Source organism: Pinus tabuliformis, chromosome Q (genome assembly GCF_031772625.1).
Source record: "Pinus tabuliformis cultivar Carrire ecotype Pingquan chromosome Q, CPIR1, whole genome shotgun sequence".
Lineage (NCBI taxonomy): Eukaryota > Viridiplantae > Streptophyta > Pinopsida > Pinales > Pinaceae > Pinus > Pinus tabuliformis.
The window spans coordinates 429,997,939-430,023,641 of record NC_142296.1 but is presented as its reverse complement, the minus strand read 5'-3'; the positions used below and the strand labels follow the sequence as shown (position 1 = coordinate 430,023,641).

At 41.6% G+C, this 25,703-nt stretch overlaps 1 protein-coding gene across 2 annotated transcripts in view; it reads left to right on the top strand.

The window, feature by feature from the left end:
- LOC149220060 (uncharacterized) overlaps positions 1-25,703 on the top strand; it is a 290,383-nt gene that overhangs the window by 77,185 nt on the left and 187,495 nt on the right. For both annotated transcript variants that reach the window (XM_089384625.1, XM_089384624.1), the window contains exon 7: positions 15,166-15,430. In XM_089384625.1, the coding sequence (XP_089240751.1) occupies positions 15,166-15,430 (265 nt within the window). The remainder of the gene's footprint in view (positions 1-15,165; positions 15,431-25,703) is intronic.

Sequence of the window (25,703 nt, the reverse complement as noted above, 5' to 3'; positions counted from 1 at the left end):
AGTAGGAAGATCTGGTCTGAGATATGTCTCATTGTTGAGGTGTCTGTTACCCACCATCGGTGGGTGACCCCTATGTGAGAAAATTTTCTCCTAGATTTATCTTAAGCCGACAGTTGAAAACCCCTTGCAACCACCTAATAGTTTGATGTGCTACTATTCTGCGCTACCTAAGCCTTCCATTGTGTGCCCTCGCTCATCTGTTATGATTGTATGTTTGAAGGTGGGCCATCCAACCCCGAAGATATGATTTTTAATTATGTAATTGGGTGTTTATGCGTGCTTTTTTTGGGCACATTTGGGCATGGATTAGTGGGGGGATTCAGTGGAAATAAAGGGCTTTGACTGTTCTCTTGTTCACTTACCTCAATTGGGGGGTTAATCCTGTATCCTAGCCCCGTGGGATCTCCTTTATTAGCTACTAGCTTTAGGAGTGGCACTACATGAGAAACCTTGATTTTGGTTGCGTGGTCCCGCTTCCCGATGCCATATATCTTACTCCCCTCCACTCAATGCAAGCCCTTTTAACATTTTCCCCATCTTATTCCACATTTGTCCATCGGGTCCACAAGGTGTTAGCCAACCCCTCCCCTTGTCCACACCTTGGGTGGGCCTGGAACGATGCCCTGGAGGTTGATGCGGCTAAAAAAGAAAGTAAAGCATAATATGGCCACATACAACAGGAAATGTCCCACAAAATGCAAAATATGGCCAGAACAAAAAATTTAGCACGTGGGCAAAAGCTAACATGAGCTCTATCCCTTATCATTATAGCCATCACCTTGGTTCCTAGGGCCCCTATGAGTGCCCCTTGTATAGCCATGAATGTCCTAGCCCCTGACGGGCGATTAACTGACCCACCTAAAAGGGGTAATGATCGCTATATCTTACACATCATGCTCTCATCTCGTTGAGCCTCGAGCAGTAAAATGAAGAAAAATCAATAAAAGGAAAAAGGCAAATGATAAAGGTTGGAAAGACAAAGGCCAGGGTAACTCATGCAACACGATTGCTCCCTCCTTGCATTCATACACTCAAGGTGTGGGCCTCCTTCATCATAGCTACCCTTGTACCACGACATGTGGCTTGGAGGCCCCCCTTTTGCCGCCACTCCGTTCCATCACTATATCACATGACACACGCCATTTGACGGATGTACCATGGACCTGTCACAACCTTAGAGGTTGAAACCATCTAATAGGGTCCTTCATTAACCACTCCTATCCAAGAAGTTAACATTAGTACATGTTCGATGCCCAAATTTGGAACGACATAACACTATGAAGTGTCCGCTGTTAGTCTTTGTAGCATCTGAGGTGTTCTATTGTCGAAACTTTGTGGAGAGACTAAAACACAAGAGTTCTCCATAACCAAGAAATCGTTTATGGAAATTCCATCTAAAAGTGTCTCAATTAGATTATTAGCTTACTTTTAAATATTTCCTAAGTCTAAACTTAGGAAAAGGGGTTAATTAATCAAAATTAATTGAGAAAGGTGTGAATTATCTAGAAACTCACACGGATCGAATGGGAAGTAATCTTAGCCCTTGAATAAGTTTTAATCTTAGCCGTTGGAGGTCCAACAAAAGATTATGAGAAGAAGTCGATGAGTAGATGTTGAAGACACACTAGAGATCAATTTCCTTGGACAATTTGATTCTCCAGAGAGCTATAGCAATTGCCGGAAGAGTTCGAGCCAAAGAAGGGAAGCAAAGCCAAAGAGCAGCCAAGCAGAGGAAGCGGGAGATTTTCGACTAGTTTCAGAGATGGCCACAATTGTGAAGATTGCAGTGTATTTATTTCGTTATTGTCATAGCAATAAACTGCTAACTTAATTAACATGTAGAAGAAATAATACTAGTTGCTGCAGTAGGATTTCAGTGGTGAAATTTCCACATGGTATCAGAGCGATTTTGATCAGACGGGGAAGCTCATAAATGGAAGCAGAAATTACCTATTCAGAGTGAGCAACAGGAAGAATATCTAGAGGCTGCGCAGAGCATAAGCTAAGAAGATTGAGTTGGTTGGGAAAATTCGATTTTTCAGTGCAGGTTGGCAGAAAAATTCGGCTTGCTAGTTGAGTGATTCCAACAAGTAGAGGGAGCAACAATCTAGTATTTCCGTTGGGTTGATTCCTTATTTGGGCGTAGAAGGGTTTTGCAATAGTAGAGTTAGCGCCGGGTGGAAGAGAAAGTGCACACAAAGATAATTACTCTCAGGGGGTTTCGAGTTTTAGAGATCCGATTTTCGAGTTGCAATTTGGTAGACGCTGTGAACAGTTTTTCTCACTTTGGAAGGGAGTGCGAGTGGCAGATTCAAAAACTAAGCAGAGGAAGCGAGAAATTTTCGATTAGTTTCAGAGATGGCCATGTTCGGGCTTAGAGATCAGGATAGGTTGGAGGGAGCCTCCAACTTTATCATCTGGAAGGTTAGGATGTCCTTGTTGGATGAACATGCCCTGAAAGCCTATGTAGTTAATGTGGTGGCAGTACCTTAAGATGTAGATCAGTTGAAGGAATACAGGAAAGAGATGGCAAAGGTGAAGAGGTTGATCCTAGATGGAGTCTGAGACCATATAATCTCACATGTGGCAGACAAAGGAACGACCAAGGAAATGTGGGATGCTCTCATCCAGCTATATTAGAAAACTTCCGAGCCGCTGAAGATGTTCCTATAGAAGCTGAGAAGCATTAGGATGCTGAATGGTGAAGGCATAGATTCCTTCCTCATTAGGATTCAGGAGGTTCATGATCAACTTGCAGTTGTTGGGTAGGCACCTCAACCAACAAATCTCGTACATTTAGAACTGAACAATGTCCCAGAGGAGTGACAGTTGTTTGTCCAAAGTATCTCGGGCAAAGACAGATTGCCTAGATGGGACAGGATGTGGTGAGACCTATAGCAGGAGGAGTTGAGGTGAGCTCTGTTAAAGAGCACCATGAACGGGAGTAGCAGTAAGGGAACGAAGGGTGATAAAGAAGAGGAGAATGTGGCCCGAGCATCAAAGGGTCCCAGTTAGGGACAGGGGGAGGAGAAGTAGAAGAAGAAGGACCTATCTAAAGTAGGGTGCTTCAGGTGTGGCGAGTTTGGCCACTGCATTACCTAGTGTCCTCTCAGGAACAAGGACAAGGAGGAGAAACAGGATCAGGTGATCGCGTTTGCAGAGATAGATAAGCTATCCTCCAGGCTGGAGGAAGATTTTGCCATGTTTGCAGTTATTCCTCCATGAGACAGGTGGGGCGATATGGAGTTGTTGTCCTAGAGTTGCATAGGTTTAGGCAGGATCCTTGAGGTGTCCTCGTCATGGATCATTACCTTGCTACGGGGGCCCACAATATTCAGTAGCAAGATGGATTAGTGTCAGTGATGCAGTCAGATTTCAAAGTGACAGTTGCAGACTAGTTGCAATTAGGTGTTGAGGAGCGCGAAGCAGTGTTGATAGCAGAGCAGGAGGCTCAGTAGCACAGTCAACAACAACAACGTAGATTCCCCAGTGGACAGTGCAAAAGCTAGTAGCAGTCAGATACTCAGGAGACAGATGCAGCCGACACCGTTGATTCAATATTTAGGATGCTTCTCAATTGCAGTAGTTGCAGCTGCAGCAACACCAATTGAGAGGGAGTTGTAGTGCAGATGCAGAGTTGGCAACAATATAGCAGTGTTAACAGCAGCACAGATGCAACATCAAAGTTGCGTAGTAGTTGGTGGTTAGTGGCTAGACATTAGCAGCGTGACGAAGGGTGATAAAAAGACAGTGTTGTAGCAATGGTGCATCACTAGAACGCCTTCCTCGCTAAGAGGGAGTGTTAGTTTTTGTAGGATCAGAGGTGTTCTAGTCTCAAAACTTTGTGGAGAGTGTTGATTTATGGTAGCATCAGACGTGCCCTTAGCCTCAAAATTTGCAGGGAGGCTAGGATGCACGCATTCCACAATAACCAGAAATCATTTTGGGAAATTCCACCCGAAGACAGTTTTATTAAAATAATTAATTTTTAATGGGTGCCCTAGTCTAAACTTAGGAAATTAAAATAATTAAGGGGTATTAATTAAACTGAGTGTGAAACTTCTAGAAGAAGACGAGGATCAAGGCAATATGATCTAAGCCATTGATTAGAATCTAATCTGGGCCGTTGATTACTCAACTGGAGGATTATATGAAGGACTTCGATGGGCATTTGGAAAACACACTAGGCAGATACTCAGTTACTTGAGTAAGACCGATTGTCAAACTGGTCGAAGATCGACAATAGGAAATCAAATCAGAGGGAGAGTTGTAGGTGAGGAGGAGAGAGGGTATCAACATCAGTTGGGAGTGTAGGAGCAGAAGATGCAGAGCAGAGAAGGGATAACGTAGACGCTGTGATGCAAAAGAGGATAGCTCAAAGGCTGTGACACTGGGATTGCGTAGTTCCTACGTAGAAGCTGACATAGTGAGATGCAGAGGGGGTAGCAGGTCCTCTCCTGGATCAGAATCTCGCTAAGAAGTGTGAGGAAATTGTCTGTAAAATTTCTCACAAAGATTCCTCTTCTATTCTACTGATTGTTTCTTGTACATGAGATTTTTGCTAAAGATCAATAAAGAAACCCTCATTTGCTGCACCAATTTTCCCACGTTGGGTTTTTCCGGGGACAATTGTCCAAAAATAACTGTCATTGTTATTATACTTGTGCTATTATTTTTCCTTGCATTCATTTTCCGGAGTATTTTAATTTTGAACGCTGCAGTAGAATTTATTTTGATATTTGCTGTAGAAACACTGTGAATAACTTATTTATGAATTAGTAAGTAGAAGAAATAATATCAGTGTCTGCAGTTGGATTTCTATTTAGAAATTTCACAGAGGCTAAAACACAAGAGTTCTCTATAACCCATAAATTGTTTCTAGAAATTCCACCCTGAAGTGTTTCGATTAGATTATTAAACTATTTTTATTTTTTTCGAAGTCTAAACTTAGGAAAAGAGGTTAATTAATCATAATTAATTGAGAAAGGTGTGAATTATCTAGAAACTCACACGGATCGACTAAGAAATAATCTTATCCCTTGATTAAGTTTTAATCTTGGTTGTTGGAGGTTCAATAGAAGATTATAAGATGAAGTCGATGGGTAGATGGAGAACACACACTAGAGATTGATTTCCTTGGACAAATCGATTTTGCAAAGAGCAGCAACAATTGTTAGAAGAGTTCGAGCAAGAGAAGGGAAGCAGAGACAGAGGGGTAGAGATAGTGAGTCCAGAGGAATCTTTTCCAGTTCCGAAGATTTAGAAAGAGTAGGTCAAGATTTTCTCCAGGAGGCTGCGCAGAGGCAACACAGAGCCTCAAGAGGGCAATTTGATCCAGATGAAGAGCAAGGCATTTTTAGTTTTAGAGGCCAGGAAAGTTTTCCAGAGGGTCGGAGAAGCGTTTTCCCAGTCAGCAGCAGGCAAGATAGCTAGATCAGCAGTTGATTCAGGCAGAGCATTTGAGGGATTGCGCTAGGGTGATGCAGGGCCTGTGCAGAGCTAGGTGGACTGCTAACTTTTCAGAGGTAGTCAAGTGTCGAGATTGCTAAACGTGAGTGTAAATATCTTTCAGATAATTTTTTGCTAATATTCCTCTAAGATAGATTTGCTAGTTTGCAATATTTATTGTACTCAGAATTTCTTGCTGCTGCTTAATAAGAAAAACCCTCAGCTGCTGCAATGGTTTTCCCAAGTTGGGTTTTTTTCTGGGGACATTTATCCAAAATTATATGTCAATTTCATGTGTGTGTGCTAGCATATTTCTCTGTTTACAACGCTATTATTCTCCATAGTATTTTTGTGAAGATTGTAGTGTGTTTATTTCATTGTTGGCATAGCAATAAACTGCTAATTTGATTAACAGTTTGAAGAAATAATTCTAGTGGTTGCAATAGAATTTCACATGACACACGCCATTTGATGGATGTACCATGGATCTGCCACTCCCTTAGAGGTTGAAAGCATCTAATAGGGTCCTTCATTAACCACTCCTACCCAGGAAGGTAACATTAATACATGCTCAAATCCCAAATTTGGAAGGGCATACCACTATGAAGTGTTCACTTCCTCCCTTAATTAGCAAGCTTATTTACTCATTTGCGCTAATTAATTATTGTATTGGAGGGTGAGGAGACACATTGGATCATCTACAAGATTGCAGGTGGGTTTTCATCCTCGACTAGGCCTTCCTATATGGGATCCATGTGAAAATTTCTAAATTGAAATTCTATTGTAACAGCTGATTTATTTCACCTACTTATTCTTCACAATAAGTTATTTACGAAATCCCTTCAGCAAATATTAAAATAAATTCTACTGCAGTTATCACATAATTATACAAAAAAATTACATGCACAAGAACCAAACACAATTGTTTTTGGACAATTGTCCCCAGAAAAACCCAATGTGGGAAAACCAGTGCAACGGATGAGGGTTTCATTAATCTTCAGCAATAATCGCTTTTACAAGGAATGATTTTACAGAGAAACTGAAAGAAAACACCTGAGATTTTCCCTTTCTGACTTTCTGACACTTTGGAGACCCTTCTCTCACTCCTGCATCACCTCTGCGTCACTCTGCTTGGCTCTGAGTGGCTCTAAGTGGCTCTGCGTCCCTCTGTGTCAGCCTGCGTGAGGGCTACGTCTCTCCTCTGGACTCCGTCTCTCTCTGCGCTGTCTCTCATTGTCCCTGCGTTACCTCCTCCTTAGTCATGGATTAATGCTGATGCCCTCCTCTTCCTCCATCCTACAAGTCTCCCTCTGAAATCGTTCTCCTTTTGAGAATCGATTTTCCTTGAGATACTGAGTATCTGCTGGTGTGTTTCCAAATGATCCTCAAGTCTTCTCTTATACTTTTCATGTTGGTGAATCAACGACTGAGATTAAGTCTCTAATCAATGACTAAGATTAAGATAGACTTGATCCTCGTCTCTTAGAAGTTTCTCACCCTTACCTTTATTAATACCCATTAATATTTTTATTTTCCTAAGTTTAGACTTAGGAACCCATTAAAAATATTAATTATTTTAATAACTCCTCATCCAGGTGCAATTTCTCAAAATGATTTCTGGGTCTTGGAGATCTCATGTGGCTTAGCCACTCCTCCAAATTTCATGTTTAGAGGATACCCGATGCTACCAAAAATCAACACTCCCTCTTAGCGAGGAATGTGCTTTAGTAATACTTCACCATAGAAATATCACACTGATCTTCCACATCAATACCTGTGATGATGCTTGGCTTGCTGCCTCACTTCCCCTACACTGCTGCTTCCTGTACTGCTGCCCATGGCACTGGCACTGGCACTGCTACATCTGTACTGCAGCTCCCTCTCAATATGCTGCATCATGCTACCCATATCACTGTCACTGCTAACTGCTACAGTACAACTTCGACATTTATCCATTTCTGCTACTGAAATGGATTCTTCACCATCCCCATCTTCTCCCTGAAATATACAAATTTTGTTCTTCCTAGAGCCTTGGTGAGGATGTCTGCCACCTGTTCTCCTGTAGGAGTGCACCTTAATTGTACTGCTCCTCGTTGGACATAGTCTCTGACAAAGTGACACTTGATATCAATGTGTTTTGACCGATAATGAAATACCAGATTCTCAGAGAGCTTGATGCAACTCTGATTATCGCACAAAATCTTGGTTGCCTCCATCCTTCTCTTGAATAGATTCACAAGCAATTTCCTAAGCCATATGGATTTGCACGAGGCTGTGCTAGCTGCCATATATTCTGCTTCATCTGAGTTCAGTGCCACGTATTTCTATTTCCTACTACACCAGGAGGTCATTCCTGATCCAATGTTGAAACAGTACCCAGTTGTACTTTTTCGATCTACTGAACTTCTAGCCCAATTTGCATCAGTGAACTGACTCAGCCTGATGTCATTGCCTTGGGTGTACAATAGTCCATGCTCGACTGTTCCTTGAATATACCTGAAAATATGTTTGGCTGCTGCCCAGTGCGCCCTCTTGGGATCCACCATGAACTGATTGAGGGTGTTGACAGCGTAAAAAATGTCTTGCCTGGTATTGACCAAATACATCAGGGACCCTATAAGTTGCATGTACAAGGTGGGATCAACATATTTATCTTCTGATGCATCAATCTTTTTCCAGTTGGTGACCATTGGAGTAGCCATAGGTCTACAGTCCTGCATTTTGAATCTCTTCAAGATCTCTGTAGCATATCTCCCTTGTCCAAGGAAGATCTCACCCTTCTCTTGCCAAACTTCCCACCCCTGGAAATAATGCATCTGTCCCAAATCCTTCATGTTGAATTCTATGGCTAGGTTCTTCTTGCAGTCTTTGATGAGCTTGGATGATCATGTCAGGAAAGATCATCCACATATAACACTAGGATTAGAGGCTCATTCTTTACGACAAGATAGTAGAGATTGGGGTCATCAATTCGAATGTACCATGCTCTAGGTGCTTGTTTAAGCCCATACAAGGCTTTCTTTAATCTACGTACATTAGATTTCTTCTCATGTGTCTCAAAACCCTCTGGTTGTTCAATGTATACTTCCTCTTTTATTACCCCGTTCAAGAATGCCGCCTTAACATCCATCTTGTGAATTTCCCACCCCATCTGTGCTGCAGGAGATATTGTGATTGTAATAGAAGTATACTTGGCTACTGGGGCGAAGGTTTCTTCGTAGTCTGTCCCTTCCTTCTGAGCATACACCTTAGCCACGAACCTCGCCTTGTATATCTCCACACTGTTGTCTGCAACATATTTGACCTTGTAGATCCATCTCGAACCTACCACTGACCTGTCCTGAGGCCTTGGTACCACTTCCAAGACATCATTGACCATTATAGAACTATATTCCTCCACCATAGCATCTACCCATAATTGATGCTGAACTTCCTCTTGAAAACTAGAAGGTTCCCCAACCTGAGCTACTAGGGCCTAGTATCTGTCTGATTGTCTTCGCTCCATTTTATTATTCCTGGGTGCACCAATGAAGTCCTCTACATTCTGTAGAATCTATGGGAATTCCCGGCTCGTTCTTCTACTGGTAGTGGGCACATTCATCTGCTCTTCCTCTTCTTGAAATTCCTCCTGTTTTGAAGCTTTGTCTTCAGGAGAATTTCTCGAGATTTCCTAAAAGCTCTGTCCTCCTCTATTGACTGCTCCTCGGAAGTCATTTCTCGAGATTTCCTAAAAGCTCTGTCCTCCATGAACTTTACATCCCGCCGAACCACTACCTTCCTACTCCCTGGAAGATAGACTCTATATGCGTTAGCATTCTTGCTATATCCCACAAGATATCATTTCTCAGCAGTTTGATCTAATTTCTTTCTGTTTTCTTCGGGTATATGACAATACTCTAAACTCCCAAATATCTGGAAATGACTGACTTCAGGTGTCTTCTCGGTGAAGACCCTTTCCGGAGTGATTTTGCCTAATGCCCTGTGAGGAGTCCTGTTCTAGACATAAACTACTGTGCTACGTGCTTCTGCCCATAAAAAATTGGGCATATCTTGATCACATAACATTGCCCTAGCTGCTTCCATAATAGTTTTGTTTTTCTTTTTTGCTACCCGATTCTGCTCTAGATTGTAGGGAGCTGCGCACTCTCTTCTGATGCCTTTGTTAGTGCAAAAATCGGTTAAGTCCTTGTCAACATACTCTCCACCATTGTCTGAGCGCAACACTTTTATCTTCTTTCCTGTCAGATTCTCCACTAGAGCCTTGAACTCTTTGAATTGACCAAAAACCTCATCCTTGGTTTTCAGAAAGTAGATCAAAGTCTTGTTGGAATGGTCATCGATGAAGGTGACGAAGTATTCGACACCACTAAGAGCTTTCCTGAGAACTCTCAGATCCCCATTGTGTAAGTGTCCCATCCTTCTGTGACATATTTCATTCAAGTCTTTGTCTCCATTGCTGCCTGTCAGTGCCATTGGTGATTCTAGCTGTGTACAACCTGTTAGTTTTGATTCCAACTTGGGCATTCCTTTGCCAACTCGGGTGTTTGACATATTCTTTCTCCTTAATGAAGAAAACGTCATAACCCTTGTTTTGAAGTTGAGATACAGAGAGTAAGTTCATTCCCAATCCTGGTACATGCAACACATTGGTTGCTCGAAGTCGCTTTCCTTCGTCGGTTTGAAAGACTACAATAGCTCTTCCTATTGGGGTGCACTTTGCCTTATTTCCCATGGTGATCTGCAAATTCATTCTCTCTTCCTGATAATCTGAAAAACATTCTCGAATTCCTGTCATATGCCGGAAGCTCCACTGTCTATATACCAAACCTCAGAGGAGGCAGAGCTTGCTAGGCAGGGAACTTCTTCTTCCAATCTGGAAGCTAACATAGAATAGTCGTGATCCATGTCCTTGTGCATTCTTCTGGAAATCTACGTGAGTCCCTTTGAGTTGATGCCTCTGCATCATGCTCTTGACCCATAGTCGATTTTTCTCTCCTATTGCTGGATTTCTGCTTTGATACCATGTGAAAATTTCTAAATTGAAATTCTACTGCATCAACTGATTTATTTCACCTACTTATTCTTCACAATAAGTTATTTACGAAATCCCTTTAAGAAATATTAAAATAAATTCTACTGCAGTTATCACATAATTACATAGAAAAAATACATGCACAAGAACCAATCACATCAACACAGTTGTTTTTGGACAATTGTCCCCAAAAAAACCCAATGTGGGAAAACTGGTGCAACAGATGAGGGTTTTGTTAATCTTTAATAACAATCGCTTTTACAAGGAATGATTTTACAGAGAAACTGAAAGGAAACACCTGAGATTTTCCCTTTCTGACTTTCTGACACTTTGGAGACCCTTCTCTCACTCCTACGTCACCTCTGCATCACTCTGCGTCCCTCTGTGTCAACTTGCATGTGGGCTACATCTCTCCTTTGGATTGCGTCTCTCTCTCTGCTGTCTCTCACTGTCCCTCCATCAACTCCTCCTCAATCACGAACAACTGCTGATGCCCTCCTCTTCCTCCACCCTGCAACTCTCCCTCTAAAATCATTCTCCTTCTCTTAAGAATCGATTTTCCTTGAGATACTGAGTATTTGCCGGTGTGTTTCCAAATGATCCTCAAGTCTTCTTTTATACTTTTCCTGTTGATGAATCAACAACCGAGATTAAGTCTCTAATCAACGACTAAGATTAAGATAGACTTGATCCTCGTTTCTTAGAAGTTTCTCACCCTTAACTTTATTAATACCCATTAATATTTTTATTTTCCTAAGTTTAGATTTAGGAACTCATTAAAAGTATTAATTATTTTAATAATTCCTCATCAGGGTGGAATTTCTCAAAACGATTTCTGGGTCTTGGAGATCTCATGTGACTTAGCCTCTCCTCCAAATTTCAAGGCTAGAACACATACATTGCTACCAAAATTCTACAATCCAAACCCTTGAGAGGGTCATAATGGCACTTGTAGAGTGAGCGTTGAGAGCTATGGGTCTCTAGCCATGCAGAGCATTGATTGCCACACCATGGGCTTCTTTAACACCACCACATTGCTTGTTCGTTCCCTAGTTATACAAAGATGATGATGCACTTGGACCACGTTGCCTGACTGGCTACACATTGCAGCCTACACTTGGCAGTTGATCCAGGGCCCAAAGGAGGTTGTGTCTTTCCCGAGGAGACATGGGAGGGCATGTGTCATATTCTAGCCTTCATTGATGGAGTATCGACTTGATTACAAGCCCTAGGAGACACATGAGCCACTTGGTGCACCACCATGAGGTTTTGCTTGGAAATCAAGGGGCCACCCCCTTGATCATCATTCATGGAGTCTTTTCTTCATCCTAACACTTTGAGGACTCATTTAGGTTGTCCAACGACCCTCCTACACCATTGTTTCATCATTTCGGCTAGCTTTGGATGGCTTATCATTCACTTTATGAGCTATTTGGTGGGCTTGTCACCAAAGACATGTTATTTTTGCACATTAAAATATTATTAGGGGCATTTTTAGGCTAATTCGAATTTGAGGAGGCTCATATAAATAGAGCTAATCCTCATTCATTTGGATCATCATCACTTGAACTTGGATATCTCTTCTTGAGAATTTCACACTTCTTTCTTGGTTGTCTATTGGAGATCTCTTGATGCATTTCGATATTTTTGGAGCTGAAATTTCATTCTCTCTTGGAGCCATCTTCTTGATCTTGTATTGGAAATATTTCTTGTTGTCTTGTAAGTAATCTTGTTGGGTATTTTTACATAAAAATATCTAATGTGCATAAATTTTGTATCTAGCTCTTTCTCTTGTGCCTTAATTATTGAATATCATTGTAAAGGATTATTAGATTGCAAATTTTACATGTTAGTCATTTATAACACTTAGATGAATGTTCCTAGAGCAGTGGAACTTGTTTTCTTTCCATGAAAATCCATAAATCTTGGGTGGGTAAATGCTAGAAAGTGCTTGGTAGGGCATCATTTTCTAGCCTCCCTGAAGACAATTTTTGGCGAAATTTCGAATCATATAGGCTCCATAGCCCAAGGACAAGGCACTAATCCGAGTAAATTTGGTGATCACCCCGTCTTCCCTTCTCTTTTCGTCCAAACTTTTTGGCCTCCAAACCTAGACGACCTATCTAAGGCTTCCTGCGAAATTCATTAGGGGAGGAATTTTTCACATGCACTTGGATAAATTACTGCGCTGGTGTCTCCACTAGTATTCCTCAAGTTTTCATTTGCAAGAAATCGGAAGCCCTGGCTGTAACCTGCGAAACTCATCTTGAACGTTTAGGTGTGTTGGCTTTCTTAAGGGTTTTGGTGCATAATATTCGGTGGAATAAATCATTCAAACCCATTCTTTCATCCCACCTTGACCTAGAGTGTGCTTTGAAGAGTCTTCTTCCAAGATTATACATAATCCCTAGGTCTCGTGTGGTCCCATCCTAGGTCCTTCTTAAGAATAGTGAAAGCTTATGCAAAGGGATATACCCATCTTAGAAAGCTTCTTGAAAGGTCCCTATCATCTTTGGAGTCTCGACCTTAGGTCTTCTTGTTATCATTGAATATCATAAGCCCTAGGTCTAGGTCTCCTCATAAGTCTTTCTTGGAGAGCCCTTTTGCTTCTCTTGGAGCATTGCGCCCTTTTTGAGCCTCTCCTTTGAATGGGCCTTGGAAATCACATCATAATTTGTCATTGATTCTATCCTTGTTGGTCATTTCCATCATACTGGGACTCCTCCCATCGGTGAAAGTCTGTAAAGAGTAGGGGACACTGACTAAGGTGACAGTGGGTCTTTGTCCTGTTGTTATCACTTGGTCTAGTAGTTGTCTCTTAGGGAACCCTCTAGGACCCTTGCTAGATTGTGTGGTGACAGTGTCTATAGCGACTTAACATGGAGCAGGGAAACAATTCAATATTGTGTAGGTATGTGCAAGTTCTGCAAGGAATTGAAGAAAAATAGCAATACAATTAGGGGGGTATGGCTTACCTAGGGGGACAGTCAACCTCCCTTGATGCAATCTCTCGTACCATATGAGGCTGTAGGGAAGAAACTGTCTATAGTGTTTGGTTGGACAAACTGGAAGAGTAGGAAGATTTGGTCTGAGATACGTCTCATTGTTGGGGTGTTGCAAACTGTGGCTAAGATTTGCTGGTGCAGTACGAGTTACCTTGGGATTTGAGATGACATTTGTATAAGGGTCTTGTTGGTCGAGCATGGAAGGCCTCTTGGGGTGTCACATGTATAATGGCTGATATAGTGTTGTTGCCTGCTTATCTCTTGGGACCTCTATCTGTTGGAAGCACTAGACAGAAAGCTGTAGTGGGGAAGATGGGGTTTAGTCCAGGCTGGGGTGGATGGAGTGAATAAGATCTAAAAGTCTAAAAGCCTCCCCCATTTAAAGTATCAAGCATCTCTGGTCTGGCGAGCAAAAGAAAGTGTATGGAGAGTTTGAAGATTCCCTGGAAACAGAGATCATATTTTGATCTTGTAGTAGATGGGGCACCTAAAGATGAAGTGCTCCTTTGTCTTAGTTTTGTGAAGATGATAGAGTTGGTGGATCATCCCTTGTTGAGTTATATGGTTGGTCAGCTTCATTGTGAAAACGATGAGAACCAAACCTTAAACTACCCAAGGGCTATCTGAAGAACATGTATCCAATGCTAAAGCATGTAGTGGGGCTGAACAATAAGGCCATCTCTCAGCTTCAAAAAGTGGTTTGGATAGCAGGCCATCTTGGGGCTTGGCTTGCCTTGTGGGTTGGCCCAAATAACTTGAATATACTGTTGTGTGATGTGCTCTGTGATGATGCTGTGGAACTCCTATGATCTACCTATTTGCTGGGAGTTGACCTGGGGCGTCAAGAGAGTATATGGATAGAGCCAACCAATTGGAGTATATGGGTAACCTCCATAAACTAGCAACAAGCTTGATCAAATGAATTGGTAGCGGATATGTGCTTCAAGGAACAATAGGCAAGATAAAGATAGTGATCGCTGGAGGCTAGGAAGTATACAAATCCTCAGACTGGGTTCAAAGAATGGTTTAAGTTGTCCCTAACTTGCATTCAGTTTCCATTTTATATAACTGACAATTAAACACCAAGACTAACTACAGTAACCTTTATCGATTTCAGAAAACTAATGCGTGGTTTTTCTCCCATTTACGCTGGTTTGATGCTGCCATTCGTGTTGAAACTGCACAATGGCAACTACTTACAGTGAAACCTGCTTCCAATGACTTTCCGACATGGGAACACAATATCTTTGTAAGTGTACAATGAGTTTAATTATTTGACATGTAACCTATAGTGAGGCTACTATATAACTCTTCAGAGCACATATACATATATAAGCTTACACTAATTCTGCGTCAGCTGGTTTTCTGAGAAATTAAGGGCAAACTCCTGAGAAATTATCAAAATATTTGCTTTTATCATGATATTAAAGGCATGCCTATACAAACTATCTGATCTTAAAGCAATGGGTTAGTTCATTATTTTTTTATTGGAACCCTATGATGGAGTGCAAGACATCTCGCAATGCTTTTTAATCTCCTTATTAATGTCAAGGTAATTTCTAACTGATATCTGTGCTGGTGAGAGGAAATTTTCAATTCTGGTAGTCATGTTACAATTCTATTGCTGGCATTTGCATTGACTTATTGCAGCTGTTAATAATTCATTTCAAATGGAAACAGCTCTGTGCAGAGTGCAAGCGATTTGGAGCTACTCTGGGTTGTCGAGTAGAGAAGTGCAAGAGAAGTTTTCATTATACTTGTGCAGACAAGCTTTCTAGCCAGCTGCGCTGTCGGATGTGGGAAGGGTTCAAAACTCCAGTTGCTTGTTATTACCACAGTCATGTAGATGAGTATTGTATGACTGCTAAAGAAAGGACACCATATGTTATTGTTAAGTGCAGAAACAATTCAGTGACAGCAAATGGAAACAAATACAGGACAACGTGTAAGTACTTCTGAGCTACCTCTTTCTATATACTTTTTATTGACATTGTGGCTATAATATATTTAAACCATTTGAATAGTTGTAGGATCGAAGATATGCTGTATAACTAATTTTGTACAGAACTCTGTAAAAGCCCGCAAATGTTGCTAAAGTTGATCTGCAATAACAATTATGAAGCAGACTCAACAGCTCGTTTTGCTAGAGAAGATATGATTATATAGGTTACTCTTAAACATAAAATACTTTGGATTCTGAAATCTGTGGCAATAGGCTAACAAAAATGGGTGGAGGAAAGTGGGAAAAACCAAGTATATTCGCAATGGAGTTAAATATCCTACAAAACATTCAAAGTTGAAACTGCCTTTATCCATTCAGATGAATTCAAATTTTTGACTCCAGCTGCATGCTAGAAACCAAGGCTTGGAAGGTGGCTGTTAATTTATAGCCAAATTTCTAGGAACACTTCTACGTGGTCTTAAGATGGTTTAGTATAAATCCCACCTTAATTAAGTGTGTAGAAAACAAAATGAATTTTTTAGAGGAAAAGAGATTTAAATTTACACACATCAAGTCCAAAAGGTGCAAGCAACTTATCTTAATCTCATCTCCAAGATTTACGGCACCTGTCTGTATGTTAATTTACTGCACTCTATCTGTATGTTTTACAATTTTTATTGTTGTATTCACTTTAGTTGTATCTGCATTGTCCATATTTTGAGCTACCTACCTAATTTGTCTATGACTCTATCCCATAGTGTTTCAGCTTGTTTTCTAAAATCTGTGTTTTTTACAGACTTAGATCGGTGGCACTGTTGGTTTGCTGGTTTAATTGAGCTCTTCATGTATTATCTCGGCATTGATATAAATAATTAGTCCTTTTAAATCAGAGCATCAGTCTGAAACATAAGACCATATATGTACATCTTCAAAGTAAAAACTGTGAGCTCTATGTATGTCATTAGATGCCCAGAGTGAAGTACGAATGGCAACATCGAGTGATCCTTCGGACCTTCCCAGAAGAATACGAGTGATCTACGAACATACATAATATTTTAATATATTCTTATATACAATATTGCATTTATATTCAGGAAAAAGAGGTGCAAAATGGCAAATTGGTTGCCGGAATCATAGATTTGTGTGCTACTAATGTTAGAACTACATTATTATAAACTAAATAGTAAATAATTCACGGTAGATTAGAGCAACAAGCATTTATTACAGGACCAGATTTCCTCGACTGTTAGCGATAACAATGTTAAAAATCAGTTAGCATGAAGTAGAATAGAAAATGAAGTTGACTAGATGACGTGAATCTTCTAGTGGTTACAATGTTATAAACCAAATAGCAGGAAGGAAATTTAGAATATGAAATGAAATACGCCATTATGTTTCAAACAGTTATAATACCAACAAAATAATCATATAATGTCTATAAATAGGTTATATGTGTAACACATGAAACGTAAATTGAAAAGGAAGTTTTCTTTACGAAACTTCAATTCTTTTAACAGAGAAAGAATGGTTTTTGTAGTCTCTGATCATAACCTTGAATTAGTTAAAAGTTTGCATCCCTTGACGTTTTCGTTAATCCTCTCAAAGCTCCCTTTTCTTGTGAAAAGAAAAGTGCATGGAGAAATGAGGAGGGATTGGTGATTTAGAATCATATAAACCCTCTTCATTGAGAGAATGGGGCCTTCCGATTATCATCAACATTAAAATTAAAAAAATAAATTCAAAATGGCAGTTTTTATGTCTATCCTTGGAACATACCTTGTGGTGCACTGTTATCCACCATTTTGTGGGTGATATCCCCAGGAGAAATTTTTTCTCCAAGATGGTTCTTAGCCAGCAGCCAGCAGCCCCTTGCAGCGACCAACTAGCTCATTGTGCCATTTCTCCGCCTCCTGAGCCGGCCATGTGGTCCCTTACCCATTTGTCATGATTGCATGTTTGAAGGTGGGCCTCCCGAACCTAAAGATATGCACTGTCATTGATGGAGTATTGTAGTTTGCTTGTGATGGACAATTTTGGGCATGAATTAATGGGGGGATTCGGCAGAAAGAATGGGCTAGGTCCGTGCTCTTGTCCCCTAGGCCCCTTTTGGATATTAACCCTGGGATTCTAGCCCAGTGGGATCTCTTTTATTGACCATTTGGTTTTGTGGATGGTATTTCATGGGAAACCCTAATTTTGGTTGCGTGGTCCCGCTCCCTTATCTACATATATTGCCCCATTTCCACTCATTATTACCCCATTCATCATTTCTCCCATTTGTGTCCACATTTCTCCCACTGAGTCCACATAGGGCTAGCTCACCCCTTCTCATTACCCACACCTTGGGTCAGGCCTGGAATGATGCCTCAAAGGTTGATGCAGCTAAAAAAAAACGTAAAAGCACAATTTGCCACATTCAATAGGAAAATGTACAACAAAATGAAAAAGATGGTTGGGAAAAACACATTTAGCACATGGGCAAAAGCCAATACATGAGCTCTACCCCATTATCATGGCCATCACCCTAGTTCCTACATGTTCTATGAGTCTCCTTCATCATATAGGAACCCATGATTGTCCCGACCTTTGGTGGGCAATGAACCACCCTACCTTAAAAGGGGGTTTTGCATGAAATGCCGAAATGTTTCAGAGTTTTCTAAACGGGTATGTTTAGAAACGTCACTTCCCCCAAAAATGGAAACGTCGACCGAAATGTCATATATATATATGGGAATAACACTTTATCTTGCAAGAAAAAAGGGAATTAGACCCATAGATGAAAATTTAAAAGGAAAAACAAGTCTATATTAACTCTAATAGATGATTACATGATGGTCGAGTTTTAATCGAGTTTCAGCCAAGTTTCAGAGTTTTGGGTACGGGTACGGCCCGAAACGCAGAGTTCTTGAAGTTTCGTGCAACATAGCTCTTACCACTTGAGCCTCGAGCAGTTAATTAAAGAAAAATCATAAAAAAGCAAAAGGCATATAAAGAAGGGTGGAAAAATCAAGGTCGGGGCACCTCATGTACCATGGTTGCTCTGTCCTATACATAATATACCCAAGTGTAGGCTTCCCTTCTACTAGCTACCCTTGCACCCCATCATGTGGCCTAGGGCTGCCCCTTCTCATTCCCTACTCCATTCACATCTTTATCACATGCCACAACCTTTTAAAGGATGTACCTTGGACATCCCCTTTAAAAGTAGAAACCACCTAATGGGATACTTGGTTATCCCCATTGGCAGTTTGGAGACATTTGCACATGCCAAAACCCACTATGGAAGGGTAGGCCATTATGAAGTCTCCATTTGTGGTCCATGGTTTGTAAGCTCTTTTACTCGATTTCCTTGATGACTTGTTGCACTAGAAGGCTAGGGGATGCATTGGATCTTATGCAGGATTGTAGATGGTCTCCATCTTGGGTTAGGTCTACCTATACGGGGTCCTAACCTTCTAGAGGGCTACATTGGTACATGCAGGGTGTGTATTGAGAGCCATGGGCCTCCACAACATTAGACAACATTCCATGGATCCCGAAAGATGTTCAGAGATCGCTCGAGATTCATCTATTGGACGAGGAAGATGCACTTGGTTCACCTTTGCCCATCCAACCCCATAGATGTACGATGTACCATGCACTTGGTAGTCGACTTAGGATTTGTTGGATGATGTGGCATCACCTACACCATCATTTGAGCCCTTACAGATGGTCTACAGACATCTTCGACTTACTTGGAGACCCATGAGGTCACTTCTGTGCCATCACGACCATTGGGAGCACCACATGTTTATTATGTGGAGAACCAGGAGCCAATCTCTTGTCCATTACTTTTGGAAGTTCAACTCATCATTTTGGCACTTAAGGACTTCATCAGGCCTCTTAGAGAGCCCAATGACATGCATTATTGATCATTCGACCTCTTGGGAGGCTTATTATTTTATTTGTTAGCTAGTTTGGTGGGCACGTCACCAATAGATAGTTATTTGCACATTATTTTAGTTGATGGGCTAATGTGGGCTCAGATTAGGTAATTCAAACTCCTAATTGTTGATTTGTTCTAGTATCGGATGTGCTCCAACCATGAAAATTGGTGGAGAGGCTAAGAGACATAACATCTCCATGACCTAGAAATTGTTTGGGGAAATTCCTCCCGGTTGGAGAGATATTAAAGTAATTAATATTTTTAATGGAGTTCCTAAGTCTAAACTTAGGAAAATTAAAATATTAATGGGTATTAATATAAAACTGGGTGAGAATGTTCTAAATGACATGGATCAAGCCAACTTTAATCTTAGTCGATGATTAGGGATTTAATCTCGGCCGTTGAAGACTCAACAAAAAGGGTATAAGAGGAGGCTTGAGGGTCGGTTGGAGATACACCATATTGATCAATCAGTTCAATTTTATGGAGCGAGGTTTGCTGAGAGAATCGAACTAGTGATCTGTTGCAGCGAGGGGTAGTTCGGCACGAGGCCAAGAATACATAGCAGAGAGGCAGAGATAGTGCTAGAAAGACAATGCAGAGCTTGGGAAGGCTGATGCAGAGGTAACTGGGACTTACGCAGAGGCTGAGGAGGCTAGCATGGGTGACGTAGAGGGTCAGAGGATTGACGTAGAGATGCAAGAGGTTGACACAAAGGCACCAACAACTGCGCAAAGGCTAGCAGAGCTGATGCAGAGCCAAGAGGCAGCGCTGGGTGATTTTTCGTGGGGCAGACTGAGTGCTGGTGAGCTGAGAGGGTGACACAGTCCCTATCAGAGTGACGAAGAGCAGTGGAGAAGCTTGGAGTAGCTTTCATTGTTCAACTAAGGAGCTGTCATAGTTGCTGTGGGATCGTTCATCCGTTGACTGATCAACCGGAATATCTGTCTCCGTGGAGAGGTGTTACTGTCGAGGGCATTCTCTGTTGGGTGAGCCATTTCTGGCACCCTTGTATTCATAAATTGCATAATAATAAAACCCTAATATCTGCTGCACCGGTTTTCCTGCATTGGGTTTTTCCGGGGACGTTTGTCCAAAAATAACGGTGTCCCTTGTGTGTTTGTCTCAGTTATTTCAGTTGCTGATTTGTATGTGTTAAGGCTGCATTTGTTTAATTTCAGTATTTATATTTATAAATAACTTGTTAATGAAAATAACAAGTAGGAGAAAATAAACCAGATAATGCAGTAGGGATTTTTGACGTGTTAAACTTAGAAATTTCAACTCTAATGAGTGTATAAATAGGAGAAACATGAATTCATTTGTATCATGTCTTGGAGCTTCTATGATTGGCATATCTTGGTGAGTGGATATATTATTCTTACATGTAACTACTATATTAATGCTATTTTGATTATTTACTTTGCTGCATTCATGATTTTGGGATTTTCGCTATTCTAGGGTTAATTTGCTCCTTTTCTTGCAACGAAATTGTGGAAATTAAATCTCTAAATAGTGTTGTTTCATTATTGGGCCATGTTTGAATGAATGAATGTTCCTAGAGACATCCTTGTCTTGAAAAGTCACCAAATATTGTTGAACGAGGTTGTCTTTTAGGCATCCTTGACAAGTGGAAATCAATCCAAACTCTAAATCTTCCATGACTCCATCTCTCCCAAAGGACAAAGCACTAGTCCTCCTCTGGTGATCACTTGAAAGATTATATCTTTCACCTTCCCCTCTTTTTCTAGGCCTAACCTGCATAGGTCACCTAGGGCATCAATTATTTTATAAAATAGCCATCCAAATATTTCGATTCTTGGTTCACAACTGCATTGGTATGTCCTTAAGAAGCCTTCCAAATTTCAAGAGATTCCGACGGTGGGATCTTGAGATATTGCAAGCCCTAGCTCGAAGACCAATTCTTGCCCTTGGTTTACCTTAGGCTAGAAACCTCACTGGGATCCTTGCATTGCCTTTCATTGAAAATTCATTCCTTGAGCCCTTTCCATTCCCTAATTAGGTCAATTATATCATTGGTTGCTAAATCCTATCCTCTTGACCTAACCTCGGCCCTCGGGTCCACTTGGTCCTGTGTGGTGCCATACCTTTGAAAAGTTAATTCTTCAAGAACCATTCGGGAAGTCAAGTTCAATAAGGATTTTAGGATTGGGAAACTCCTTAACAAAGCATATTCATCTAAGTTACCTAACCCTCAAATCCTCACCTCCTTATCCTAGAAATCTTTGTACCTTGCTTGAAGAGCAAGCTCCATTCTTTACCCCCTTCTAGGAAAATGATCATTAAGATCACTTCACATCCACTTGTTGATCAACCCTTCACAAGTGACTTCCATATACCATGTCTCCTCCCATCAGTGAAAGTTCGTAAAGAGTAGGGAGTCTTAACTGAGGTGACAATGGGCTAAGTCTCCATTGTTGCCCTTGGCCTAGCAGTTTTCCCCTATAGGCCCACTGCTAGTTTGGGTGGTAACATTTTGGCGCTGTTGCTGGGGACACAAAACGTGCGTTTGGTTCCCCGTACAACTTATTGACATAACATTATTGGCGACTCCATTGGAAGAACGAAGCCCTAGTTCTTCATTGAACTTCAAAGTCAATGCTTATAGTGTGAAACAAACATTTGTTAAGGCGATTTCATTCACCTTGGAGACTCCCATGTCATTAAGGACCTAACAACATGTTGATCACATATATTCTCGCCATAGATATGACAGGGACCCCAAGATATCCTTCATCGAAATCCATGAAGAATACTTCGAATTTTGGTCCACAACTGCGCTGGTGTGTCCTCAAGAAGGCCTCCAAATTTCACGAGGTTTCGATGGTGGGATATTGAGATATCGCAAGCCCTAGCTCGAAGACCAATTCTTGCCCTTGGTTTCCCTTAGGCTAGAAACCTCATTGGGATCCATTCATTGCCTTTCATTGAAAATTCATTCCTTTATCCCTTTCCATTCCCTAATTAGGTCAAGTATATCATTGGTTGCTAAATCCTATCCTCTTGACCTAACCTTTGTTAGTTTTGGTAGCATTGGATGTGCTCTATCCATGAAAATTGGTGGAGAGGCTAAGTCACATGAGTTCTAAAGAACCCAGAAACCGTTTGGTGAAATTCCACCTGGATTGTACTTTATTAAAATAATTAATATTTTTAATGGGGTTCTTAAGTCTAAACTTAGGAAAATTAAAATATTAATGGGTATCAATCAAAATATGGGTGAGAATGATCTAGAAGGTGGATCAAGTCATGTTTTAATCTCAGCCATTGATTAGAGACTTAATCTTGGCTGTTGAAGTCTCAACGAGAAAAGTATAAGAAGGAGGTGTGGGGTTGATTTAGAAACACACACAAAGAGAACGCATTGATTTGGAGTTCAATTTCTGGGGCTAGGAAGCTGAGAATTTGAACCAGGTGATCATTTTGCAGCAGAGGGGCAACGATAGTTCGGGAATAATGATAGAGAAGAGAAGCTTGTGGAGGCAGCACAGCAGTCGAAGAGGACTGACGCTGGGCTAATATGGGCACACGCAGGCCTGACGTAGAGCCAGAAGGGCGAACACAGAAGTAGAAGTTGCCCTCCATGCAGAAAGCCGAAATTATCGGGATAATGCTGGAACAACTGGGAAAGGTGATGCAGTGGGTAGAAGAGCTAGCGTAGGGCTGATGCAGAGCTTGAAAGGCTGACGCATGGCCTACGCAAAAGTAGCCAGGGTTAGCTAGTCTTTTTGCTGGATCAACCAGATTCTGCCGGGTGAAGTGAGGTAAAACTCACTCAAATTTTCCACCATTGTATTTTCTCTTTCACTGGATTGCCGAGAGGGCATCCAACATTTGTATTCAGAATTACTGCTTAATAATTGAAAACCCTTAGAGTTGCTGCACCAGTTTTGCTGCATTGGATTTTTCCGGGGACTGTTTTGTCCAAAAATAACTGTGCCCTATGTATCTTTTTTTTTCCCAGTGGAAAAATCTGTAACCTTTTATTTAAAAAATGAAAAGTTACAATTGCAGATGCATGATGCATTCCCATAAGCTGCCCAATGGGCACCAGTGCCATGGCACCCTACGCAACGTTACATGACTAACGTGCAAAAAATGATGAGAAAAGAATAGAGAGAGAGAGAGGGAGAGTAGTGGAAGCAAGAAAAACTGAATTTCATATGTGAGTAAAACTCGCGCTTCAGGTTTTTCTTCCTTTTTTCTTTTCGACCTTGCGCCACTCTCCTTGGGTGGGCTCGATCGAGGCTATGACTAACTGTGTTTCAGCATTCTGCGAGCCTGCTTCCTTGTCTGAATCTGATGTGTCTGATTGGTGGTGCCGCTTTATCCCTCCCATGTTCTGGTCATCGTTTATCTTCTCTGCCTGATTTGGGTGGAGCTGTGGAGCCTTTGACGACATGTGAACTTGATTAGGTGCTATGGGCGAGGATACCGCGGCTTCGCCTCCAATTGGGTCATCGTCATGTGCAGGTGGAGGATTGTCTTCCTCCTCGTCTTCTGTTTCTTCTTCTGGATTCACTGTATTTTGCCAGCCTCTTGGTTTTTTTGCTTGTTTCTTGTTCCTTCTGTTTTCCTTTTTGGCTTGAGGACAGTTATTACGGAGATGACCTGTCTGTTGACATCCTCGGCATCTGAAGGCCGTGTTTTCGTAATCTAGTGGTTGTTTCCACTGGGAGTTGTTGTGGATCAAGATGATGCTGTCAGGAAGCCCTTGACTGAGGTCAACTTCGACACAGATTCTGGCAAAAGTGTGAATGCATCTAGCAATTCTTTCGACATCTTGCTTGATGTATTTGCCTATTGCATTCCCCATTGCTTCAAATACTTTGGGAAGCCAAAAGTGAAGCGGGAGATTATGTAACCTTACCCAGACCGGCATTTTGGAGACCACCATAGAGGAGGGGTCAAATCCCGGAAACCAGGGGGTCGTAAAGAGCCCTGCGTTGCCCCAGAACCATGGCCCCTCATGGAGGGCATGGTCTTTTTCCTCAGCTGTGTCGAATTTTACAATAAAAAAACCTTTTGTGCATAAAAGGATGTCACAATTTGCTGTCCATGTGGAATGGATCCAATGCCGTAAAGCATCTGTTTTTGGCCAAAAGCCATTGAATCTACAAATGACTGCCAAGGAAGAGAGATCATCATGAAAGTTGTTTACCTCCGGCAAATCGATTGTCAGAACTGGGTTCTGCTTACTGTGCTCCACTATATAAGGACCAGGCAGATCTTGTGGTGGCGCTGGCTTGTTGGTGGCTTCCCCTTTTCCTTTGACAGCATCCTTGAACGAACCTGTGCCCTTTGAGCTAGATCCAAAGCTTCCTCCTCTCAGCCTCATACTTAGAAAAATTGTTGAATCTGTCACTATTCCATAATGCTGCACTGAAAATTCTTCCTGTAAAATGTGTCCTGCATAGACCAAGCTCAGCAGACTTGCTGGAATGCCTGATAATTCTTGAATTTCGTCCTTTATGTTTTTTATCAGCATCCCTGTTCTTATTTGCATGCAGATTGTATTCCCTGACAGGGTTCTGATGAAAATTTGAATCGCTTCTAGACCGTCTGGCTCTGTCCCTCCAAGCGTTGTTCACCCTTTCGATCGTTTGATGCCGCCCCTCGTTGGATCGGTGGGAGGCAGAGGATCTGTACCCATGCATTGGCTTTTCTTTTGTTTTTTGGCCAGCTCGGTTAGATCCGGCCCAGATCTGCAGTATTTATGGACAGGGGAGGGCGGATCTGTACCATGCAGCCCCCCTTTCTTTCCTTCAACAGTAGATTCTATGGGTATGCCTGCAGATCCAAAACCCGCTGCCGTCCAGTTCATGCATCTGGCAGAGTCGGTTTGGCAGGGGTCGATAGGGAAGGTTGAAGCAGCTGGGCTCCTAACAGCCAGTCTACCAAACCCCTTTCCATGACGGCTTCCAGATATCAGAGGACAAAAATCATTGTTGGGCCGCTTGATCGCAGAGGCAAGGGCCGTAGCTGCGTCTCTATTCCTGTAGATTTCGTGGCCTGCGGATCCAATAAGCCGAGAGACATCGGCCCTCGCAGTAGGATCACTGGCTACGAGCTTTGCCATGCGATCTGAGATTTGCAAATCATGTTGATAACCAGCTCGTACTACCTTCAGGGTACCCGCATCGTATTGGGCCTTCTTCACCTCGTGAGCTAGCTGACCCGCCTTCGCCATTCTCTGGTTTCCCTCAAAGGCTTCCTCTGTGTCCTATGTATCTTGTTCTTTGCTCAATTTTCTGTTTCATGTAATCAAATATTAAAGTAATGTAGGCTGCAGAAGTAATTTGCTTCAGTCTTCAGAGAATAACTTGAAAA